At 42.6% G+C, this 24716-nt stretch overlaps 1 protein-coding gene across 1 annotated transcript in view; it reads right to left on the minus strand.

Annotated features, from left to right (window-relative positions):
* Positions 1 to 24716, minus strand: part of LOC124556276 (muscle M-line assembly protein unc-89-like) — a 135654-nt gene that overhangs the window by 91808 nt on the left and 19130 nt on the right. Inside the window, exons 2-3 of the mRNA XM_047130260.1 lie at positions 23703 to 24056; positions 10909 to 10930 (exon numbers count right to left, since the gene is read on the minus strand). Of these exons, the coding sequence (XP_046986216.1) occupies positions 10909 to 10930; positions 23703 to 24015 (335 nt within the window). The 5' untranslated portion in view covers positions 24016 to 24056. The remainder of the gene's footprint in view (positions 1 to 10908; positions 10931 to 23702; positions 24057 to 24716) is intronic.

Genomic DNA, 24716 nt, shown 5'->3' on the forward strand with positions numbered 1-24716 from the left:
CATGCAGATCCCCTTTGTTCCTACTCTTGTTTCTTCAGTTCTTTCTGAAGTGCGGGACATTCTTAATAAATATACCAGTATTGTGTTTCTCTGTAACTGAAGGTTGCCCACTGTCATGCGAAAAATTGCAATAGAAACATAATGTGTGTTAGAAACCTTGGGATGCCTCGTTTAGACTGGTAGCAGCACAACTGCGGACTGCCTACTGCTCGTATGAATGACGCAATAAGGTAGTTTGGCCCATAGCACACCAGCTGTCGCTGTTGGGCTTCTGTTCCGCAAGCGAGCGTAGATGTACTGTATCTAGTAGAGATGAGCGCTGCAGTACAAGTAGGCTTCTGCAGCTGGCGAGGTATTCACATCGCCAGCAATTAAGGAAATTTCGGTTTTTTTCATAAACAGCAATACTGAGAATAAATTGCTAAACGAGGAGCAAATAATAGCTACGAAGTAACAACCAATTTACATAACTATATGGGAAAACCACCCCCATGAGCTCTTGTATGGTGGCTCACTTGCGCTTCTAGAAGTGATATGATAGCCGTTCAGTCTCGTGAAAGGCACTGGCTATCGCCCTCGACTCAGTAAAACCGACGAAATAGTCAGTGGAGCACGAGAGAAAGAAAAATAAGCTATTTTAAACAACTAAAAAAGCTCAACAGCGCAAAACTACAGAGAGTTTCGAGATATGCAACCAATGTGATGAGTAGCCTACAATCTGCAGTTTACAGCCGAGTGTGAGCTCCAGCGTAGTGACAGAAAATGAGGATGACTGGCTGGAAGTAATGCAGAGTCGTTCGAGTCGTAATAAAAATTCCTAAACTCTTACAATCGCTCTCTATGAATGCAAATGCCTCAAAGTCCTCCGAAAGGCGCCTACACAAGTTCTGCAAACTTGTCAAGCGCGCAGTCACGATCAAGCACTTCGTGGAAGCAGCGCCTGTAGGGCAATTTTGCATGCACATGGCTTGTTCAACCTGCTTGAGGCTTCATCGACGTCAAGTCATCAAAGGTCGTTCGAACAGTGCACATGCTTAAAGCGTGTGTACCGACAGTGTGCATGCTTGTACGAGGAAATGTAAGTTGTGAGGCACATTTCGTAGCGGCACGACGTCGAGCGACATAAAGCAAATCAATCGTTACTTGCGAGAAAAGTTTATTCAATTATATGAAAACCAGGCTTGTTTCGGAAGTATTTATTCGAAAGCCCGTCACTGAAAGGCAAAGAGGGATGTTGCAAACTTAACTTCTTTAATAAAATACATGGAAATTAACTCTATCACAGACAAACATTTCGTGATTAAAAAGATATTTTTTTCCCAGAATCAGTTACAAAATGGGAATCTATACCAGTGTACAGGTTGAGTCATGAGGAAAAGTACATGCTTTGAGGGGTGGCAGTATTGCTAATTCTGAACAAAAAACTTCAAATGAACGTATATCCTTTTCTTAACTGTATCCAACATGCAGCGGTTTGAAAATGACGGGCGTCAGTCACATGTTCGTCTCAGCACTCATATGCGAATAGAACCAAAGTGACATTAGGCTATGTAGTGTTGTCTCTACTGGCCATTTCAATGCGCACTCCACTTGCACATGTTGGGCGACGAGTCTTGCAAGTGTACACGTTGTTTACCTCACGTCTCAGCACTAAAGTGGCTGCAGCAGTGTACTACAATGTTGTTACGTGTACAGTCAAAACAGTATGGGTCAGTTTAGTGAAAATGCCACAGGTCTTCACACATGTGGAGAATGATGACACGATCTTTGTCTACGAGTTATGCAATGGAAATTTCACAGCCGCTGTTCGCGAATACGGACGCAGAGTTCCGGATAGCAGTGTATTTAACAAGATGTGCTACGCTGTCTTCTGAAAATGCGCGGTTTCGTTTTCTTTCACGCTGTCAAGTTCAATTACGATAGTAGGTCATTTAAACTGTTAGACAATATACTGCATATTATTTCTCCTGATACATAGTTTTCCACAAAAATTGTATACGCAACTGTGTGCTGTTTTGTTTTCATCCTCACAGTCAGGTTTAGCAGAAAGCAGGAAAGTTGTGTTTATGGTTTATCGGCTTATGATTAGAATACTACAACGGAATTTGAAACATCCGAAAGTTTGTAAGCCTAACAGTTCACGGATTAAAAGTGCGAATTACTGTGATTGAAGCTATTATCCTCACAGATCCAGCAACAGGGGAGATCTCTCATACGCCGTATGCCAATGATCCAAACCGATTTACCCAGCGACTTCAATTCCCAATCGAAGTTTTGTTGGCATAACAATCAGCAAGGCTCAGCAACTTAAACCAACTTACGCTAAGGACAACACACACACCCATGCCCGAGGGAGCACTCGAACCTCCGACGGTGGGGGTGGGGGGTGACCGCGCGAACCGTGACAAGACGCCACAGACCGCGCAGCTACCCCGCAAGGCGAGGGGGAAGGAAGAGATAGGCAGAGAGTGAGAGGGGGGGGGGTGAAGAGGTGGAGGAAACTGGGGAGAAGGAGGAGATGGTGGGCAGAGAGAGGGGGGTGGAGATGCTGCACAGAGAAGGGGAGAGGGGGAAAAGATGGACAAAGAGTGGGGGGACGAGGGGAAGGACAGAAAGAGGGAGAGAAGGTAATTAGGACCTATATACAACTCCCATACATATTTAGCAATTGCGAAGCGCTGCCGGGTTCGCTAGTAAAGTGCATAAGCCAACACTTTGTTCTGTAGATTCGTATAGGTGCGCAATTGCTTACATAAGGCCTTCAGCTCGCGAGAAATCGCTGTAGTGCTGTCACTCTTTCGTGTCGTGTTATAGCTTCTTTCATGATTGTGTGATACTTTTCACAAATGGTTCAAATGGCTCTGAGCACTATGGGACTTAACATCTTTGGTCATCAGTCCCCTAGAACTTAGAACTACTTAAACCTAACTAACCTAAGGACATCACACACATCCATGCCCGAGGCAGGATTCGAACCTGCGACCGTAGCGGTCACGCGGTTCCAGACTGAAGTGTCTAGAACCGCACGGTCACAACGGCCGGCCTGATACTTTTCAATCAAAGGTGTTACAAGTAATGTGAGTTTCAAATATATTTTTCTATTTGTCCTAAAATAATTATGCCAATCATGAGGATACATTTTCAGTGCAGAGAGTAACTTACGTGAGAACACATTTTTCGACTCATTAACCCAGTGGTCGTCAAACTGTTGTCCACGATTCTCAGCTGTATTTTAATTTACTGTAATATGCGTCTAGCAACCGACAACCGAATCCAGAAACATCAAATAATGTCAAGAGCTTCTTAAGAGTGTACTTTTCTTGACCATTAACAAACAGAAATATATAGACAACGTTTTACGATGTTCTTAATTTTTATTGACTTCAGAATGTGACCGTACAGCCATCTCAACAGTGGGAGATACGATAGTCTGTCTCGCCGGCCGGAGTGGCCGCGCGGTTAAAGGCGCTTCAGTCTGGAACCGCATGACCACTACGGTCGCAGGTTCGAATCCTGCCTCGGGCATGGATGTGTGTGATGTCCTTAGGTTAGTTAGGTTTAAGTAGTTCTAAGTTCTAGGGGACTTATGACCACAGCAGTTGAGTCCCATAGTGCTCAGAGCCATTTGAACCATTTTGATAGTCTGTCTCGACAATTCAGGACATTCATTAGGACCAAGCCATAACCCGATACGAGGTTACATATGCTTAGACTTGTCATCTGACGCAATGCTGGCGATTTTAATGTCACTTACGATAGTACAAAGATAAGGACAACAAAACACCCAGTCCTCGAGCGGAGAAAATCTCCGACTCTGGCTGCAATCTGCTGCACTGACCCCGCAGCAACCGAGGCGGGCTTGGTACACGTCAAGTTGGCCGCATACCATAGTGGCAGAGGTGTCAAGTACGAGCGCGCGCATTGCAGGTTTAGAGGATGTGATAGGGAGAATGTTTTACTATTTGTCTTCCACTACCGACAACTCAATGACGTACATGGCATGTACCCGACACTTGCTATGATAAAAATTGCAAAACGAAGTAGCATGGATTCGTGAATGCGCTTTATAAAGATGGTCGTCTTGAAAAGCGGTACCTATTCGTAACAAGGAATATGAAATTAAATTAAGGCTTTTGTAATACAACGCAATGAGTAGAAGAAAAATTATATTCCAAACGTTTAGTAAACAGTTGTGGTCGTGTCTAATTTTGTATAATGCGTTAAATATGAGTACAGTCAAAGACGAGTACAGTCTCCGCCTCCGTAGAGTGGCGGTAGCGTTGCAGCTTACCACACAGGCGGCCCGGGTTCGATTCCCGGCAGGGGACTGGGTGTTGTGTGTCCTTCATCATCATTGACTCGCAAGTCGCCAAAGTGGCGTTAATTAATAAGAACTTGCAATACGGCTGCCGAACTCCCCCGAATGGGACCTCCCGGCAAACAATTAATTATCCGCTCAAACACACAGCACAACAAATCTTCGTCAGCCAATTACAGTGTCACAAATTTGCACTTTCTGTGCGTGGCATCAGTCTGAAACAAAACGACCGACACGAGGTGTGTGCGAATAGTGACGACTGTTAAAGCTACTTTGTCAAAAACCAACATTCTGAGCCTGTGGCTGTGCACAAAATCAAGGTTGACTCTTACATAGAAAATAACAGCAACCAGCCACTTTTTACAATGCTATTTATTTATTTAAACAGCGCGTTACCGGTTTCGAACCGACAGGTTCATCTTGAGACGGCTAGCTTACGCTTTACATTAGCTTTTTCCTTTTATTTCCCCAATTGACGAAGTTTCCTTGGAGTTGTGGTGCCCTACAATCAAAACAAGATGTGAGACAATGTCTTTTTAACTGTAATCGTGCCTCACAACGATTTTAAGTGATGTAAACAAATTAGTAAAGGGAAGATGTTTCGGTTAATTACAATGAAAAACCCGCGCCATTATGTTCCATTGCAGACTGTTTATGATCTTACAGCAGCGAAAACTCACACACTAAGAAGTTTCAACACGTGGAGGTATGTATACAAAGATGTCGATATTACAACCATAACAATGCCGAGGACTTCCACTCTCAGAGATATTTCGTTATGTACGTGTATGTGACAGTAGAAATTTCCAAATTGCTACTGTTACATTACTTACTATTTACATTGAAAGAGAACTGGTTAAAATTAAGATACACGAATAAAACAGTCAGTTATAACGTGTTACTGCAGTGAGATTATGTAAATATTATGATATACATTGGAACCAAAGTAAATGATAAGGGCCAGATGTACATCAATAAATATTAAAACTATGTACATATTATGTAAATATTATGGCATACATTGAAAGCACAATAAATGGTTTGGGATGGATGTGCATCTATAAATACCACAACAGTGGATATTTCATTGGCTTTTTTTCCGCCATAAGTGACCGAAACATATTCCCTTTAATAATTTGTTTACATCACTTAAATCGTTGTGAGGCATAATTATAGTTAAAAAGACATTGTCTCACATCTTGTTTTGGTTGTAGGGCACCACCACCCCAAGGAAATTTTGTCAGTTGGGGAAACAAAAGGAGAAAGCTAATGTAAAACGTGAACTAGACGCCTTAGGTACACGGGTCATATTTTACAGCAGTGTGATGCCAGAGTAATGTTGTCGTCAACATTACTGCTATGTTTGTAATACACGGCGGTGTAATGATATGGCCTTGTAATATTGCTAATGGAACAAGCTGTTGCAGGTAGTTTCCGAGGTGTGCCCGATGTGTTGCAGATGTTGTCAAGAGATGATGGGGAATGTTTCGTAAGGCTGGGAAATGTCTATCTCTATTCTTGTCTGTAAATGATTCCCTCTCACTCTCCCCGTGGCTGAAGGGCGCCCGTACGATAGTTTAAAAGAGGGAGGATGGGAGGGGAGAGGAGCTAGACCTCGGGGTATGGAGCATTTTTAATTTTTTTGAAGACAAATGACGATTTGTAAATAGCTATAGAAAAGTTCCATTTCCGACCATGTTATAAACCTTTGTAATACCGACTTTTCAATCGTTTTTTTGAAAGAAAAACACCTGACTACACTATATTTTTTTCTTTTCCTAGATGGTTAGTGTAGAAGGGGCCGCGGGCCCCCCTTGCCCCCGGGTACGGGCACCCTTGGCAAGACTTCCTCTTTCTCACGCCGGCAGTGCCTCAGCGCAAGTCACATAATTCGAGTGGCGAAACGGTATTATTTCACTTCAGTCCTAACATAGGCGCGCAACATAGAGGCACTCCATCGCTTTGTTTATCTACAAGAATGTCGAAGTGGACAAACAGGAGAACCAAGTATTTCATAAATGTCGTACATTTGCGGCCAGAGCTATTGAACACTGCAATATGTGCAAAGATCGCAGTCTGAAAAAGGGCATTATCGCTGCTGTCGTCGTAGTACATCTGCAGTAGTGAGCCATAATTGTAATCTACATAGGTTAAGACTTCTAAACTTTTTTAAGCTTCATCACGTATGTTTCCGTGGTTACCAACTTGCTAGCTGTTCTTTTTTTACAACAGTCTTCGTATGCATTACTTCTCACGTCCCACATCTCTCGTCGTAGATGTACCGCATTTATGATATTCATGGTTCTCTCAAAGCACTGATGGACCACAACAGAATATTAACGTAAACGTTTGTTTCTTATTTCACACTTAATGAATTCATTGAGTCGTTACATCAAAGCGTTACAGACGTCTGGTGCAAAAAGGCATATCGATGAGAAGTGACCTATGAAGACGCACATCGAACGTCTGTACCTGGCGAAAAAGCGAAGGGCGATCGCCATTGTGGTTTAAACTGGTGTACAGACTTTCATATCGTTATTGGTCTTACCAGTTCTCGGACCAGTTGCTTTTACGACATATTCAAAATAGAGTTTCAGCATTCTGGAAGAGGTATCTATCTAGCTTGAGTTAACGCACCCACAAAGCTATTTTCTTACCAACTATTTCTTTTGTGTGGGGACGGGGCCAAGCAAACTATTCACTGAATTCATCTAATATGAATCACACACACACACACACACACACACACACACACACACACACACACACACATACACACGTACATATACTGAAAAAATTTCGTTGCTGGTAATAGTGTAGAAGATCCCACAACCTCGTGCAGTGTTTTTAATTTTGAAAATGATATCATAAAGCTCGAAAGACATTAGTTCTACCGTGCTATGAGACCGCTTTCGAATGTAAGTTCAGATTTACTTTAGACCACAAAATTAATCGGCCATAGATAAGCCACTTATTGTTATTATTTTTATTATTTTACAAACACTGTGCATCTCATCTTAATAGAAAAAAGAAAATCACAATTTCTTTGAAAGAGAAGAAGGCGTTATTTTCTATCTTTTTTGACTCCAAAGTTTTACATACGCTTTCCGATTGTATTTTTCTTTGCCACGGTTCAGGAAATAAATTTTTTTATGATATTCGTAAGATTAATTTTCCCAGCCCTGTATTGATAAGCATGAACGAGGATTAGATTATTGTCTCACGACAGCGACACTGTCGTCGCAAGGAGGTAAACGACCTCTCAGGGGATGCTGACGATTCTGTAACTGTCATAATCATAACTTTCTGAAACAATTCTTTAACCTTACCATGTTCAGTAATAAGTTGTCTTCCAGTGGAGGACACATTACATACTTGTAGCCGCGCGGGATTAGCAGAGCGGTCTCAGGCGCTGTAATCATGGACTGTACGGCTGGTCCCTGCGGAGGTTCGAGTCCTCCCTCGGGCATGGGTGTGTGTGTTTGTCCTTAGGATAATTTAGTTTAAGTAGTGTGTAAGCTTAGGGACTGATGACCTTAGCTGTTAAGTCCCATAAGATTTCACACACATTTGAACATTTGAACATGCTTGTACGCTAACCGTAATGGTCGCAGCTTTTCGAGCTGTGCGTGAAGGCTGAAGAAATACTAGAGAAATATCTCTTGTTGGGCTGCATACGTGTCGATCTGCCAGCACTTAAATTGCTAACCCCGTACAAAGACTTGGAAACCCAGGACATCTGGGTCAAATTGGATTATTTTCCCGGACAAGTTGGCCGATGGCCACAATATATCGCGTGTATTCCCTGAGTAATTTATATCGTAGCTGCTGACGGTACGAGGCGCGCGCACGCCGGCGATGTCAACAAACAAGGGAACATTCTCCCTCTCATGACGACTTACAAAATCTTAACGATTATTAACGATACATACTTTCGTAAGTTGGTGTACTGCAATATCGAGATATTATGTTTGCGGCGCAGACGTGTGTAGTGAAACATACACTTGCACGGTTGGGTTGGCTGCGCACAACTATCTGGTGAGCGGGTCGGCGGCGCGATGCATGCGATCATCGATCGCCGGCGGTTTCTCACTGTTCTCAATAAAGAAGAATGAAAAATATGTGTGTAGGAGAGCGTCTTAAGCGTGCTTCCTGCCTTTCTTTTTATTTTTTTAGTATAAAATGAACGAAGCAACCTATGCAGTAGTAATCAAATTGTGGATTTTAACTAAGATTTATTAAAATCAATTTATTTCCAATCAGTCGAATTTCTCCAGACACAAATATGTATGAAAATCTCCTCAGGAAACCCCCACCCCCCCGGGTATTCTTAAAACCAGAACAAATCCGCGAAAGCCCGGACATGTGGCAGCCCAACATTCGTGTCACGTTTTTCACCATAACAATGTTTGGCGGTGTAGCTATGGCGTCAAATGAGGGAAGAGGAAGGAATATCAGAAAACTACCTGCCCTCACATTTAGGTTACCACGTCGATTTTATTTGTTTTAAACGTTGGATCCATGTTAGTGCGCGGCCTAGTGTCATTTCGACCGCTGTCATAGACGCGTGCCACAACAGACGTACCGGCCGCTATTTGGGCATTGTTGGCTAGTGTGAGTCGTTGTCGAATGAATGGCTTGCGCTTGCGTGGCCGCGAGACCAAACTGCTCAAAAAAAGTTTTGTGCTGTCTACATATCTGTGAACGAGAGTGGGCTTAGATTCAAGTGGATCAGGAAATGAAAGAGTAAGTCTTATGAAACTGAAACGTTAAAATAAAGACACCTATTTGAGTTACGATGGTGGTGCAAAACTTGTATGGAAGAAAACATCCCTACACGGATCAAGAGAATAATTGTTACAACGTAAACAGACAGAAAAACCAATTTGTTGAAAATTTGAGGATTTTTGCTCCCCAAAATCGGCCGCACTGGGCCGACAGGGCTTGTCTCTGACTAGAATTTTTCTTTATGGGAAGTTGAGGGACACGTACTGAAACATGCGATGAATGGAGAGAAGAGGAGGAAAACAGGTCAGTATGTGATTGCAGTTATAAGACTGAAGCTTCAAGGATTTGTCGGTTTGATTCATTGACAAGCAAAAACTGCTGTCAACCAAAATACTAATCGCATGTTAACTGACGTGCAGCATAATTTTAATCGCTATCTCTGTGTGCAGGTCATATTCATATCAAAGTGAGCTTGAGGGGTGGGGAGGCAGAAACCGTATCTTGGCCCACTCCGTGTTTAAAGTGGGCGAGGGAGGAGGCCTCTGTCCTTGACCTTCCCCCCTATTTCCTCCAGCTGAGACATCGTTCCACGAAGCCCGATTTCTCATTTTCTTGCTATGTTTTTTCCTTGTGGAAAGCAAAAACAGGGGAGTCGCACTCACTTTAGTAGCTCACTTTCGACCATCTCGGAGCAATACTGTGGACAGTGTAAACACTCTGGCCCGGAATTGTATTGCCACAAACGTTCCTAGGCAATAGTGGCAAATGAGATTAACAGGAGATGTTGAACATACAGGCTACAGAGAAGGGTAGCATGTGGCTGTAATTCGTGTTGCCGGCAATGTATCTGACAACATTTCCGGGCTACATTGTCGATAATATGCAATTTCTGTGACCCATGCAAACGCACCTTTAGACTATGTAAATCTACATTTGTATCTACTAATCAACTACTGTGAAACCCAGGGCAGGAGGTACATGACATCGTACTAGTTATTACGGCTTCTTCTCATTCTAGCCACATATGGAGCGTGGGTAGAATGAGTAAATACCTCTGTGAGTGCTGCAATTAATCTAATCTTGCCCTCAAAATCCCTACGGGAGCCATAAGTAGGTTGCAGTATTTTCCTATCTTCATTATTTAAAGCTGGTTCTTGAAACTCGTAAGTAGGCTTTCTCGGGACAGTTTGCGTCTATCTTCAGGTGTCTGCCACTTCAGTTGCTTCAACATATTTGTGACCATCTCCCACTGGGTCAAACAAACCTTTCACCATTCGTACTGCCCTTCTCTGTTGCTTGTATGTTCAACATCTCCTGTTAATCCCATTTGGTATGGGTTTCACGCACTTGAGAAATATTCGAGGATGGGTCGCACGAGTGATTTGTAAGTGATTTCCTTTGTAGATTGACTGCATTTCCCTAGTATTCTACCACCTACCCTAAGTCTGCCACTTGCCTCACCTACGACTGAGTGTATGTGATCGTTCTATTTCATATCGCTACAAAATTAGCAGACGTTGAACGGAAGAAACAAAAGCCAATTTTTGATGGTTAGTAATTTTATCCTGTTAGTTATGCGAGTTATTGGCTCCATAAGGTAAGTTGTTTTCACACATTCCATTTGTTAATAAAGAACTGACGTTCAATCTTCTTGTTTGAAGATAGAAATATCAGCCCCAATATATGCCACTAAATTACCAAAAGAAGATTGCGACCCAAGAACACTGAATAATTATAGGTAAATCGTGAGCCGAAAGGTTAGTTTTTTAAAAAGGAATAGACGTCAAAATCACACACTGGAGTGCGGTTAGGTTCTTAAAGTGAATTGGACGGTAAAAAAGTTGAGAAAGGAAGGTACTTACTTTTCTCGTGGTTCATCGATCGCTGAAAACAGATAAAAAAACAGATATCAGAAACTTTATAGTACAACCAAACATTGTACGTAATAAAAATAAAAAGGAAGCATTCTTATTTGAAAAGTGATAGCCCTTGTAGAATTTTCGTGAAATATTTTGTATTGTCTATCTGTCAAAGCACTCTATACCATAAATCAATACACAAGAAAAGAACCTTTTGATTAGCAAAAAAGATGATAGCGATACATGTTAAGAATAAAATTATATCGCAGGATGTATTGGAAGCACAACTGTGGAACCGACAGTTTCTTAGCTACTAAGGAGAATTTTAAAACACTTATTCTGGAAGAAAACTATGTTGGTAGTGTGTAGTGACGTTGAGTTAGAGGCAAAAACTTAAAAGAAAAACGCTTGCAAAGGACCCCTTGCAGAACCAATAGACATAACTAAATTTGGCAACAGCAACGAAAGTCACGGACTCTACTTCCATACTTCATTTCCAGTTTATTTTCTCATTTAATATTCTTATTTCGCTATCTGAATCGGCAGGGTGAACAAACCAGTAATATGGAATAGTCCAAGTGAATTAAAAACAGTAACAACGTAAGAGGAAAACAGAGACGCCAGGAACGAAGACTATAAACCCAAACCACGCTTAATATAATTCACTGTTGGATCATAGAGTCATTATTCGTAGGATAAAAAAAATCGGAAAACGAGAAAGTGATAAAGGTAGGGTGGCTCTTCATGAAATAATAATGGACGAATAAAATATAAAAATATGTATGTTCAAATTTTGTGATGGACTAAACCTGTGTACTGTGTAGTAAAGGACTGCCAGGCAAATTTCTTCTACATGAACGATGTGAAGTCGTCCCACAATCCGTCCAAAGGTGTAATTTGCCATAAATTTAATTGTCGATTACTTTTCCCACTTTGAGAATATGAACGTTAACTATTCTCTAGTTTTATTGTCGTAATGGGCGTCGCTGTTTAGCAAAAATAAAGGAAACAGATGAGACCTCCCATGGAGGTGTCACTGTTCGCTGCATGACACGAAGAAAATGTTAGTAATTAATTTTTTCAATACCAGCTTTGTTCGCGAGTGATGACTCAAGATAGCGACAGTACGAGTACCTTCTAACCCATTCGAATCTGCCACGTGATATACTTACGGGCCTCATGTCAAATATACAGTATATTCGAGGCAGAAAAAAAATTCTGGAAGTCTCTGCGTTCTACGAAATTTGTGCTCCATAAGCGCCTCTCTCTTCTCCCGTAGTTTTGCATCAAAATCTCACTCTCCTTTTGACTGAAAATAATATTTAAATTAAAGAGGTACATTCAGGCGAATATAATCTTTTCACTCCGCAAGATACTGGTATCCATGAACAAAACAACAAAAATCTGTGTTTGTAAAATGTTTTTGAACTTCACTTGTATATTTTGTCTAAAATATTCAGTTACAGTGGACATTAAATAAATGAACAAACAACAGATTCATTAGAAATTCTGGGTCGCGTTCCAGTATATTAAATAATAAACGGAATGACTGTTGTAATGTCACTGTATTTAATTACTAATGCTTCTAAATGTCATGAAGACGCTCAGACGATATCGGGGCATTTAGATGTTTTTACGTTCTACAAGGACTGCGCTGTGAAATAAAGCTGTTTTACTGGAATTTAATGCACTGTCGAAAGTTTTTATAGGCCGAAAGGTTTTATAGGCCGAGCACTAGCTTGGTTTATTGAGGATCGTGAGTCAGGAAATTCTTATCTTTAACAGTGAGGTTCAGAAGAACGTTTCTCTGTCTATAAAAATAATGGAAATGTTCAACTAATCTCCAATATATCTGAAGAAAATGAGCACTACAGCTTATTTTTCATTACATTGGTGTTGAAACGCGGCCCGTCCTTGAAGTTTTAAGTGATATTAAAATATTTCACAATTTTACAGTAGCATTAACATTTTTATTTTTCACTAAATGTCACAAGAACTGATTTTCTTCGTAACGATGATTTGTACTGTGAAATTACTTTCAAATCCACCACTAAGTGGCGAATTATTATGGAGCGTCCCTTTGCTGTAGTTCTATCTTTAATTTCTCTCCAGAAGTAACAATTTTCAGCTACCATTCCATTTTCAGCCATCATTCGCACCACGGAGAGTGTAGATGATCTACTTGTCCCACTAGGAATGGAAACCAGTAAAAGAAAAAAGAATGTCTGTTTTCTCATATAAGCATACATGAAGAACATATTTTAAGACAAAATGAAAAAAAACTAGGTTTGTTTGTTTAAAACTAAGCTCCGACTCTGTGCCATCTGAGTATTAATTAGTAACATTTTCAATAATGTCGGCTTTCAGCGTTTCTTTGTTGTATGAACATCATATTACACACAAGGATAAAGCAGAAAATGCTCAACAGAAGTTGGAATTTTAAAGGAACTTTTCAGTTTTGCTCTTGTCAAGTCAACTTAATTGTTAAGTACTGTTTCCGCTGTAACGTCATTTATGCGTATAAAACAAAACAGAAATTATAACCTCGGTTAACTTTTTTTAAATGAGTGACAACTTGTCTTTATACAAAATTTCTATGCAAGCTTAACTTTCTATTTATGAACATCATATCTTCTATTATTATCTAATCCCTATGCTTATATAATCAGCTGACACGAATATCAGTTGTCATACGACAACGACCTAAGATGCCGAAAACCAGTTCGTGAACAAATAAAAGTTGTTACTGAATATCAAGTATTATCATATTCTGACAATCACCGGCAAAAAAAAAGAAGTAATGTCAGCTATGTGGAAAAGCTTTCGAAAAATACCAAAAACGAAAGAAAGTGTCCTCGATGTCGACTGACTGACTCTCTTCTGAATGAAGTTATGCAAGCAGCGGATGGAGATAGGTTCTGCTTCTATATCACACACGCTAACAAATTCAGTTTCCACTTCCGCGGATATGGTTGTTAATTCTGTAACTTTCAACGCGGAAGTAGCCGCTTGGAATCCTGGTGGTGGAAGATATTATTGTAGCTAAAATTTGGCTAGAATCGGGAGGATAGATGATGACGCGTAATTTTTACTCATTTCAGTATGAGATATCTCGCATCTCCGCTATGCTCAGTACTGAGCAGAAGTAACCCATCAGTCAGAAATCTAGTTACGCGTCCTAATTACATGAGGTACTGGCAATGATACAGTACCCTTCATCCCATGTGCGTGCTAAATCTAGTAGGAAGTCAGAAAAGTTAAGTCTATTATTCCTGGTACGACAGGTGCTAGCCAGATGTGATGGCGGGAGGGAGAACGGAGACTGACGTAGAACTTGTCAGTATAAAGAGGTCTCAGTTCTTACGCACACCGCCAGACATTGAGACTGTTTAATGAACACGAAAAGACGTGCGCACTTTTGCAGCATCTCTGTTTGTTGCTAGATGCTTGTTTTCTTTCCCTCGGCCGCTATTTCCGCTAGCACGCAGATTTTTCTGTTTAAACTGCGGTGGACTTATTTACAGTTTCGAGTTGTAAATTAGGGCTAGTTCTGTTTTACGCTGTAGTGGCAAATCTGGTGTTTAACATCATCTGGCGGAAGCGTCATTACATTTCTGTTTTCTGGCGAGGCTTTTGCAAATAACCTGCCGCTGAGCAATTAACTATAGGCCTACATCAATATATTTAGCCGGCATAGTTTGGAGGCACAGCGTTTGGAGGCATTGCTTCTTATCTTGGGACTGTTTTCTCGCTGCCTAAGGGCCTCACCCATTTCTCTTCAGCTATCATTCCATTTTCAGCCATCACTCGTACAACGATAAGTACGCAATCTACTCGTCCTCTCTCTAGGAATGGAGACCAGCAAAAGAAAGAAAGAAACATGAAGTTACTCACTGGGATGGAGGGAATGACATCTACATCTATATCCACACTCGCAAACCACTGTAAAGTGCATAGCCGAGGGTACTTAGCATTGTACCTCATAATTAGCTGAATAATGACTGTTTAAATGTCTCTTCGAACGCTGTAATTAGTCTAATTTTATTTTTTCTGCTCCCAGTAGAGCGATACATAGGGGACTAAAGATTCTTGGCTGAAGATTGCTTCTTAAAGCTTTGTAAGCAGACTTTCGCGGGATAGTTGCCCTCTATCGTCATGTGTTAGCCAATTAAGGCTTCTCAAATGGCTCAAATGGCTCTAAGCACTGTGGGACTTAACATCTGAGGTCATCAGTTCGCTAGACTTAGAACTACTTAAACCTAACTAACCTAAGGACATCACATACATCCAAGCCCGAGGCAGGATTCGAACCTGCGACCGTAGCAGCCGCGTGGTTCCGGACTGAAGCGCCCAGAACCGCTCGACCACAGCGGCCGGCTAAGGCTTCTCAGCATTTCCGTTGCGCTCTCCTGTGAGTCAAACAAACCTGTGACCATTAGTGCTGCCTTTCTTTGAATATATTATCCCCTGTTGGCCCTATCTGGTATGGGTCCCAGGCACATGAGTAACATAGGATGGGTACACAAGTATTTTCTAAGCTATATGCTTTGTAGACCGATTGCATTTTCCCAGTACCCTGCCAATGAACCGAAGTGCGCCACTTGCTTTCCTTACGACTGAAACTATGTGATCATTCCATTTCTTATTTCTATAAACTGTTACATCCAGCTAATTGTATATGTTCGCTGACTCCAATTGTGACTCATTTATATCATAGCCACAGGATACTAGTTTTCTGTGTTTCTGTGAAGAGCAAAATTACATATTTCTCTATACGCTATCTGATCAAAAATGTTCGGACACTTATTAGTGGGCATTAATATAGGGTGTCCACCCTTCGCCTTTATGGCGTCTTTAACTCTGCTGGGGATGCTTTCGGTGAGGTTGCCCATTCTTCCTCAAGAGCCGAAACCAGAAAAGATAGTGATGTCGAAAGCCGAGGTCTGGAGGGAATTCTACGTTATAACTCATCCCAAAGGTATTCCATTTGGTCTATGTGCAGTCCAGTTCATTTCAGGATTGTTATTGGCAACAAGTCATTGCTTCACAGATGCTACTTTATGACAGGGTAGATTTTCATGCTGATAGAAACATCGTCTCCGAGCTGCTCCTCTACTGTATGCACGACACATGGCTGCAAAATATGTTCATATCTTCCCACATTTAGCGTTTTCTTAAGCGCATTAAGGGGACCACACCCTAACCACTATAAACACCCCCGTATCGTAACACTATCTCGTCTTTTCTTCACTGTTGGCACCACACATGATGACAGACAACGTTCCCTAGGCATTCACCAAACCCAAATCCTTTTATCGGATTGTCACAGGGAAATCACTCGTTCAGAATCATCCACTGTCCAGTGGTGTCGCTCTTTACACCACAAGAAACGTCACTTAACATTGACTACAGAAATGCGTGGTTTATGGGGAGCTGCCTGATCGTTGTAAATTGTTTTTAATTCCCTATGCAGAGTCATTGTGGTACCTGGACCGCTGGTAGCACTATGGAACTCACGAGTGATCTCTTCTGCAAATTTGATGCGATTTTTTACAACCACATTCCACAATGTTCGACGGTCCTTGTCCTTCAGCAGATGAGGTCTGTCTGGCCTTGGTTAAGCTATGGTTGTTCCTTCGCGTTTCCTCTACACTATCACATCACCAACGATCAACTTTGGCAGCTTTAGAACAGTTGAAACGACCCTGATGGATATATGACTCAGGTGATTTCCAGTGATGAGTACAAGTTCGAAGTCAGTGAGCTCTCCTGACCGACTCATTCTGTTGTTACCGTTTCTCTAATGACAACACAGTACTCCCCGCTTCCTTTTATACTGGGGAAGTGGGGGGGAGGGGGGGTGGGGGGGGGGGGGTTCGCATTTCATGACATTTAGTGGCGAATTCTCCATTAAATACGGATGTGCGGATATTTTTGATCTGATAGTGTGTTTAAGAAATGGTTCAAAATGCTCCAAGCATTATGGGACTTAACATCTGAGGTCATCAGTCCCCTAGAACTATTTAAACCTAACTAACCTAAGGACATCACACATATCCATGCCCGAGGCAGGATTCGAACCTGCGACCGTAGCAGCAGCGCGGTTCCGGTCTGAAGTACCTAGAACCGCTCGGCCACAGCGTCCGGCGATAGTGTATTTAAACCCAGCTGCACTACTTTGAAATCTTGTTAAGATCTGACTGGATGCCCGCGCAGATTTTTTAATTAGTACTCTGTTGAACGTAGGTTGGAACTTAAACAGTGGCAACACTACTGTGGAGACACTATGCAATGGAACCTACTATTGTCGCTGATAGCACACGTTGTTGACATACGTACCTTACCTCCGAGAAAATCGACTCGCCCGTCCCACGTCACCGGCTTGCGAAAAAGCGAGGGAAACACAGTCACTTCTGAGCGAGCGGTCTAATTGTAACGGTGTCACTATGTTTTCGAAACAGGAACAACGGAGTTGGATCAAGATTGAATGTGCTAGAGGTCGTACAGCATGACAGGGTCATCAAGGTCTTCAAGAGGCGTGCGGGGAATCGGCATTGCCGTACAGAACAGTGGCACATTGGGTAAAAGCCTTCAACGAAGGTTGGCAAACTGTGGCAGACATGCATCGGGCAGGTCGTCCTAGCGTCTCTGAAGAAGAAGTGCATGCTGTTGCTGCGTTAGTGGACAGTGATCGACGCCATACGATTCATGAGCTCGCCCACGATACCGGATTAGCTAATACGACTGTGCTTCGCATGCTGAAGGAACGCTTGGGCATGCGAAAAGTTGCATCACGACGGGTTCCCCACGACTTGACGGAAATGCAGAAATGGATGCGTTACGACGCTGCTCAGACGCACTTGGAGCGCTATGAGCGCGAAGGAGAGGCTTTCTTACGCCGTATCGTAACACTAGATGAGACATGGGCCACACGTACGAACCAAAACTGAAACGCCAATCCAACGAATGGCGTGATTATGGGTCGCCGCGAAAGTCGAAAGTGCGTCAGAACCCCAGTATGGTGAAAGTTATGGTGATTCTCGTGTACGACTGTGACAGTGATATCCTAACGCAGACCGTCAATGCACCGTATTACTGTTCGTTTTTGGAGCATCACCTGCAACTAGCTTTGCGAAAGAAGCGGCGACACTTTCTGCGCAACCCACCCATCAGCAGCATATTTGCATCCTTAGGCTTTTTTTTATAGCTTATTCGTATGATTTGTTTCTGAAGTAACTGTTCGAACTGTCTTTCGACTTAGTTTCCCAAAATGTTTCAGTTTACGGAATCCACTTACGCAGACTCCAAAACATTGTTGTGTGTGTGTGTGTGTGTGTGTGTGTGTGTGTGTGTGTGTGTGTGTGTGTGGAGGAAGGAGGAGTGGGACTGGTTGCAGTACTGGAAGGACATGTGGTCAGCACATCGATCACCCTGACTTGATGTCAGCTTTAGGAATCGGAGCCACTACGTCTCCTTCTACAAGCTTGTTTGCCGTTGCCACAGGGATAACGGACCCATTCCAATTCTATCGGCAAGAGAAAGTCTCCCGTTAATGGTGCGGATCAAACGTGAGTCCTCTACCTGTCAGACAGATACAATGCGAGTTTAGTGACAGAGACAGACCTCCTGTAGCATTTCTGCTGGAACAAATTCCGGGGGCCGGCCGGAGTGGCCTTGCGGTTCTAGGCGCTTCAGTCTGGAACCATGCGACAGCTACGGTCGCAGGTTCGAATCCTGCCTCGGGCATGGATGTGTGTGATATCCTTAGGTTAGTTAGGTTTAAGTAGTTCTAAGTTCTAGGGGACTGATGACCTCAGATGTTGAGTCCCATAGTGCTCAGAGCCATTTGAACCAAATTCCGGGGTTCGTTTACCATCTGGGCGTAATATGGATCCAGAGTGGCTTAGGCAGTATGTGTTCCGTACTAAGTAAAAGGTTTCAGATAGATTATATAATGGTAAGACAGAGATTTAGGAACCAGATTTTAAATTGTAAGACATTTCCAGGGGCAGATGTGGACTCTGACCACAATCTATTGGTTATGAATTGTAGATTAAAACTGAAGAAACGGCAAAAAGGTGGGAATTTAAGGAGATGGAACCTGGATAAACTGAAAGAACCAGAGGATGTACAGAGTTTCAGGGAGAGCATAAGGGAACAATTGACAGGAATGGGGGAAAGAAATACAGTAGAAGAAGAATGGGTAAGTGTGAGGAATGGAATAGTGAAGGCAGCAGAGGATCAAGTAGGTAAAAAGACGAGGGCTAGTAGAAATCCTTGGGTAACAGAAGAGATACTGAATTTAATTGATGAAAGGAGAAAATACAAAAATGCAGTAAGTGAAGCAGGCAAAAAGGAATACAAACGTCTCAAAAATGAGATCGACAGGAAGTGCAAAATGACTAAGCAGGGATGGCTAGAGGACAAATGTAAGGATGTAGAGGCTTATCTCACGAAGGGTAAGATAGATACTGCCGACAGGAAAATGAAAGAGACCTTTGGAGAAAAGAGAACCACTTGCATGAATATCAAGAGCTTAGATGGAAAACCAGTTCTAAGCAAAGAAGGGAAAGCAGAAAGGTGGAAGGAGTATATAGAGGGTCTATACAGGGTCGATGTACTTGAGGACAATATTATGGAAATGGAAGAGGAGGTAAATGAAGATAAAATGGGAGATATGATACTGCGTGAAGAGTTTGACAGAGCACTGAAAGACCTAAGCCGAAAAGCGGCCCCGGGAGTAGACAACATTCCATTAGAACTACTGACAGCCTTGGGAGAGCCAGTCCTGACAAAACTCTACCATCTGGTGAGCAAGATGTATGAGACAGGCGAAATACCCTCAGACTTCAAGAAGAATATAATAATTCCAGTCCCAAAGAAAACAGGTGCTGACAGATGTGAAAATTACCGATCTATCAGTTTAATAAGTCACAGCTGCAAAATACTAACGCGAATTCTCTACAGACGAATGGAAAAACTGGTAGAAGCCGACCTCGGGGAAGATCAGTTTGGGTTCCGTAGAAATGTTGGAACACGTCGGGCAATACTGACCCTACGACTTATCTTAGAAGATAGATTAAGGAAAGGCAAACCTACGTTTCTAGCATTTGTAGACTTAGAGAAAGCTTTTGACAATGTTGACTGGAATACTCTCTTTCAAATTCTGTAGGTGGCAGGTGTAAAATACAGGGAGCGAAAGGCTATTTACAGTTTGTACAAAACCAGATGGCAGTTATAAGAGTTGAGGGGCATGAAGGGGAAGCAGTGGTTGGGAAGGGAGTGAGACAGGCTTGTAGCCTATCCTCAACGTTATTCAATCTGTTTATTGAGCAAGCAGTAAAGGAAACAAAAGAAAAATTCAGAGTAGGAATTAAAATCCATGGACAACAAATAAAAACTTTGAGGTTCGCCGACGACATTGTAATGCTATATATGACGGTAGTATCTGTTCCCGAAAGAACAGTTACCGTGGATGACCATGCAGCTTTGCTATAAATGAAATGATAATTAAATGGACACCCTAGCTGCAAACAGGCGTTGATGTACTTCATTGGGGACATGTTGAAAGTATTTGCCCCGACCGGGACTCGAACCCGGGACCTCCTGCTTACATGGCAGACACTCTATCTGACCGAACACGATCCATCTGAGCCACCGTGGGCACAGAGGATAGCGCGTCTGCAGGGACTTATCCCTTGCACGCTGATGCTATATATGCTATATATGACGGTAGTATCTGTTCCCGAAAGAACAGTTACCGTGGATGACCATGCAGCTTTGCTATAAATGAAATGATAATTAAATGGACACCCTAGCTGCAAACAGGCGTTGATGTACTTCATTGGGGACATGTTGAAAGTATTTGCCCCGACCGGGACTCGAACCCGGGACCTCCTGCTTACATGGCAGACACTCTATCTGACCGAACACGATCCATCTGAGCCACCGTGGGCACAGAGGATAGCGCGTCTGCAGGGACTTATCCCTTGCACGCTCTCCGTGAGAAGTACGGGACTTGGTAGATTAATCTGCCACGAGTAATGAGTATGATGGGCAAACATCTATTAGGCGCACTACGAATGTAGTGGTGTGGACATGTTGGGAATGTGGATCTCACGGGGAGCGTGCAAGGGATAAGTCCCTGCAGACGCGCTATCCTCTGTGCCCACGGGGCTCAGATGGATAGAGCGTCTGCCATGTAAGCAGGAGATCCCGGGTTCGAGTCCCGGTCGGGGCACACATTTTCAACATGTCCCCAAAGAAATACATCAACGCCTGTTTGCAGCTAGGGTGTCCATTTAATTATCATTACATTGTAATGCTGTCAGAGACAGCAAAGGACATGGAAGAGCAGTTGAACGGAATGGACAGTGTCTTGAAAGGAGGGTATAAGATGACCATCAACAAAAGCAAAACGAGGATAATGGAATGTAGTCGAATTAAGTCGGGTGATGCTGAGGGAATTAGAGTAGGAAATGAGACACTTAAAGTAGTAAAGGAGTTTTGCTATTAAGGGAGTAAAATAACTGATGATGGTCGAAGTAGAGAGGATATAAAATGTAGACTGGCAATGGCAAGGAAATCGTTTCTGAAGAAGAGAAATTTGTTAACATCGAGTATTGATTTAAGTGTCAGGAAGTCGTTTGTGAAAGTATTTGTATGGAGTGTGGCCATGTATGGAAGTTAAACATGGACGATAAATAGTTTAGAGAAGAAGAGAATAGAATCTTTCGAAATGTGGTGCTACAGAAGAATGCTGAAGATTAGATGGGTAGATCACATAACTAATGATGGGGTATTGAATAGAATTGGGGAGAAGAGGAGTTTGTGGCACAACTTGACTAGAAGAAGGGATCGGTTGGTAGGACATGTTCTGAGGCATCAAGGGATCACCAATTTAGTACTGGAGGGCAGCGTGGAGGGTAAAAATCGTAGAGGGAGACCAAGAGATGAATACACTAAGCAGATTCAGAAGGATGTAGGCTGCAGTAGGTACTGGGAGATGAAGAATCTTGCACAGGATAGAGTAGCATGGAGAGCTGCATCAAACCAGTCTCAGGACTGAAGACCACAACAACAACAACTAAGTAGTTAGGGATTTCGTTAGGGGGAGACCACATGGACATTACCGCTTTCTGATGCCACAACACAGCGGTCAAGCCATATGTTTCCACTTCCTAGACCTATCGCACTACATGCCACGCTACTTTCATATAATCTCTATAATTATGCTTTCGAAATACGGCGTATAACAAAAAGGTATGTCCAAACTCAAAGGAAATATTCCTCACACATAGAGGAACAAAATACGTTACATGGACATGGGTCTGGAAACTATTTATTTCCATGTTAGAGCTCATTTTGTGCTTCTCTTCACAATCACATTCATCATGGAAAATGTACAGAAACAGAACGTGCCAGCATTATACGCAACGGTTTCTTATATGAAATGTTGAGAATGGGGTGTTTAAGCCTACAAGTCGCTACTGGAGGACGCCTAGAAGGGTGAGCACACCTCAGTTGGAGGAGGAAGTTCTTCGCGCAGTTGACGACAACCCTAGTGCCAGCTTAAGACAATTAGCTAAAGCAAGTAATGTTAACTACGTGGGTGTCTGCAGAGTGCTACATGAGAACCTGCTGTGTCCGTACCACGTACAGCGTATGCAGACAGTATCGATAGCTCATTTCCCTGCTCGGGTACACATCTGCGAATGGTTCACTGAACAATGTCAGCCCTCGCTTTAGTACCAATGTGCTGTTCACTGATGAGGCTTCATTTCAACGTGATCAGATCGTAAATTTTATGTATGGCTATCGAGTATCCTCACGAATTTGTGCGATCATGCTATCAGCAAAAATCGTCTATCAACATGTGGGCCAGCACTGTTAGTAGCTCTTTGTTAGAGCCTGATGTTCTTCCACCCAGGCTCAATGGAGAAACTCACCATGGTTTCTTGGAGAATACTCTGCCTGCTCTGCCGGAACATGTACCTTTACGAGCGCAACAAAAGGTGTGTTCATGCAGGATAAAGCTCCTCCTCATTTCAGGGTAGAGGTGGACCAGTTCCTTGACTTCCACGCTCTCCGCACCCGAACCCATTCAGCGTCAGTGGCTCAATGCGACGGCGGGTGGATGTATGATTGCTAACGGAGGTCATTTTGAACATTTCATTTAGAAAAGTGCTTCATACTGCGCTGATATGTTCTTTTCCCGCATGTTCCCATGATTATAGTATTGAAGAGTTGTAGAAACAGAGATCTAGCTTGGAAGTACAGCGTTTCCGGACTCATGTCCACAATAACATATTTCCTTCCTGTATGGGTGGCCGGCCGGTGTGGCCGTGCGGTTCTAAGCGCGTCAGTTTGGAACCGCGTGACCGCTACGGTCGCAGGTTCGAATCCTGCCTCGGGCATGGATGTGTGTGATGTCCTTAGGTTAGTTAGGTTTAAGTAGTTCTAAGTTCTAGGGGACTGATGACCTCAGTAGTTAAGTCCCATAGTGCTCATAGCCATTTGAACCATTTTTTGAACCTGTATGGGTGAGAAATTTTTCCTAAAAGTTTGGCTATACCTTTTCGTTGCCACCTTTATGTAAATGAACTGTATATTATATCAATGTGTACATATTTCAGGCCACTGAAGGTTGCTCACGATGAATTGAGGTAAAGCCCATATGGCAGAATATAAACTGCGCTTCTTCAGCTGCACGTAGACTAGGATCAAAGTAACAATACAGAATGACATGCAACTGAGGATGGACGGGTCAACACAGCAAAATAAGTAGTAATACTTACGGCTGAAATTGAGGTTGATGGACGCAGCCACCTCCCCCATCTTGTTTTTGGCCTTGACTTTGTAGAGGCCTGCGTCGCTCTCGATGACATCGTCGAGTTCGAGTACGACGAGGAACTTGTTGGAGCCGAGCGCCTGCGTGCGCATCACGGTTCTGTGGTCCTCTGCGAGCTGCGTGTCGCCCCTGAACCAGCATATGTCTGGCTTGGGGGACGACAGCAGCTGACACTCGAAGATGAGCCGGTTGCCCTCATCCTCCTGCCGTAGCTGCGGCTTCTGCGTGAAGCTCGGGGCGAAGTCCTCCGCCACCCCCATGCCGCCCGGGGTGGCTTTCTGCAGCGGCGAACACTACCACCCTGCGTACCAACACAACTGTCAGTTCACTCGTCACTTAATCTACTTCACCATTACCCCAAACACGTCCATGTGTAAACGTTGCCGACTTTTTTCGGAAAGTATTTCGATCAGTTCTCATTTAAAATGGTTGTACAGAACCGTAATAAGTACAAGAAAGAAAAAAGCTGGATTTAATGTGACAGATTCCTCTACTCGACTCAAGAATTCCTTGCCAGAAGTGCAGCTTAAACTAAAAGCATGTGCCAAATGTTGATTAGAAGCTTCCCTGTGCCCTTGTGAAGTATTTAGAGAAATAAATGGATCGAAATAAAATAAAAATTCCTTTCTCTACTAGTCTGAATACTTTCAGGATCAAATCTGGAGCATTTGGTGATACATAAGGAGAACTATTAAGGACGGGATTCATCTATTGAAAAGATATTTTGAGGAAATATAAAAACGTTTACACATGGTCGCACTTTGCGCCAAAGTTATGTTACCACACATATAGAAAAAATAATAATAAAAAGTAACTGTTTGTTGATCTTTTATTAATGACTTCCCAAAATCAGTTAATGTAAAATTTCGGAGTGATTTATTCATACACTTCAGTGTTTTCCGTTAAACTGAATTTCATATAACGTTTTAAGTTTAATATCCTACGATGTTCGAAGGGACAT

Source organism: Schistocerca americana, chromosome X (assembly GCF_021461395.2).
Source record: "Schistocerca americana isolate TAMUIC-IGC-003095 chromosome X, iqSchAmer2.1, whole genome shotgun sequence".
Lineage (NCBI taxonomy): Eukaryota > Metazoa > Arthropoda > Insecta > Orthoptera > Acrididae > Schistocerca > Schistocerca americana.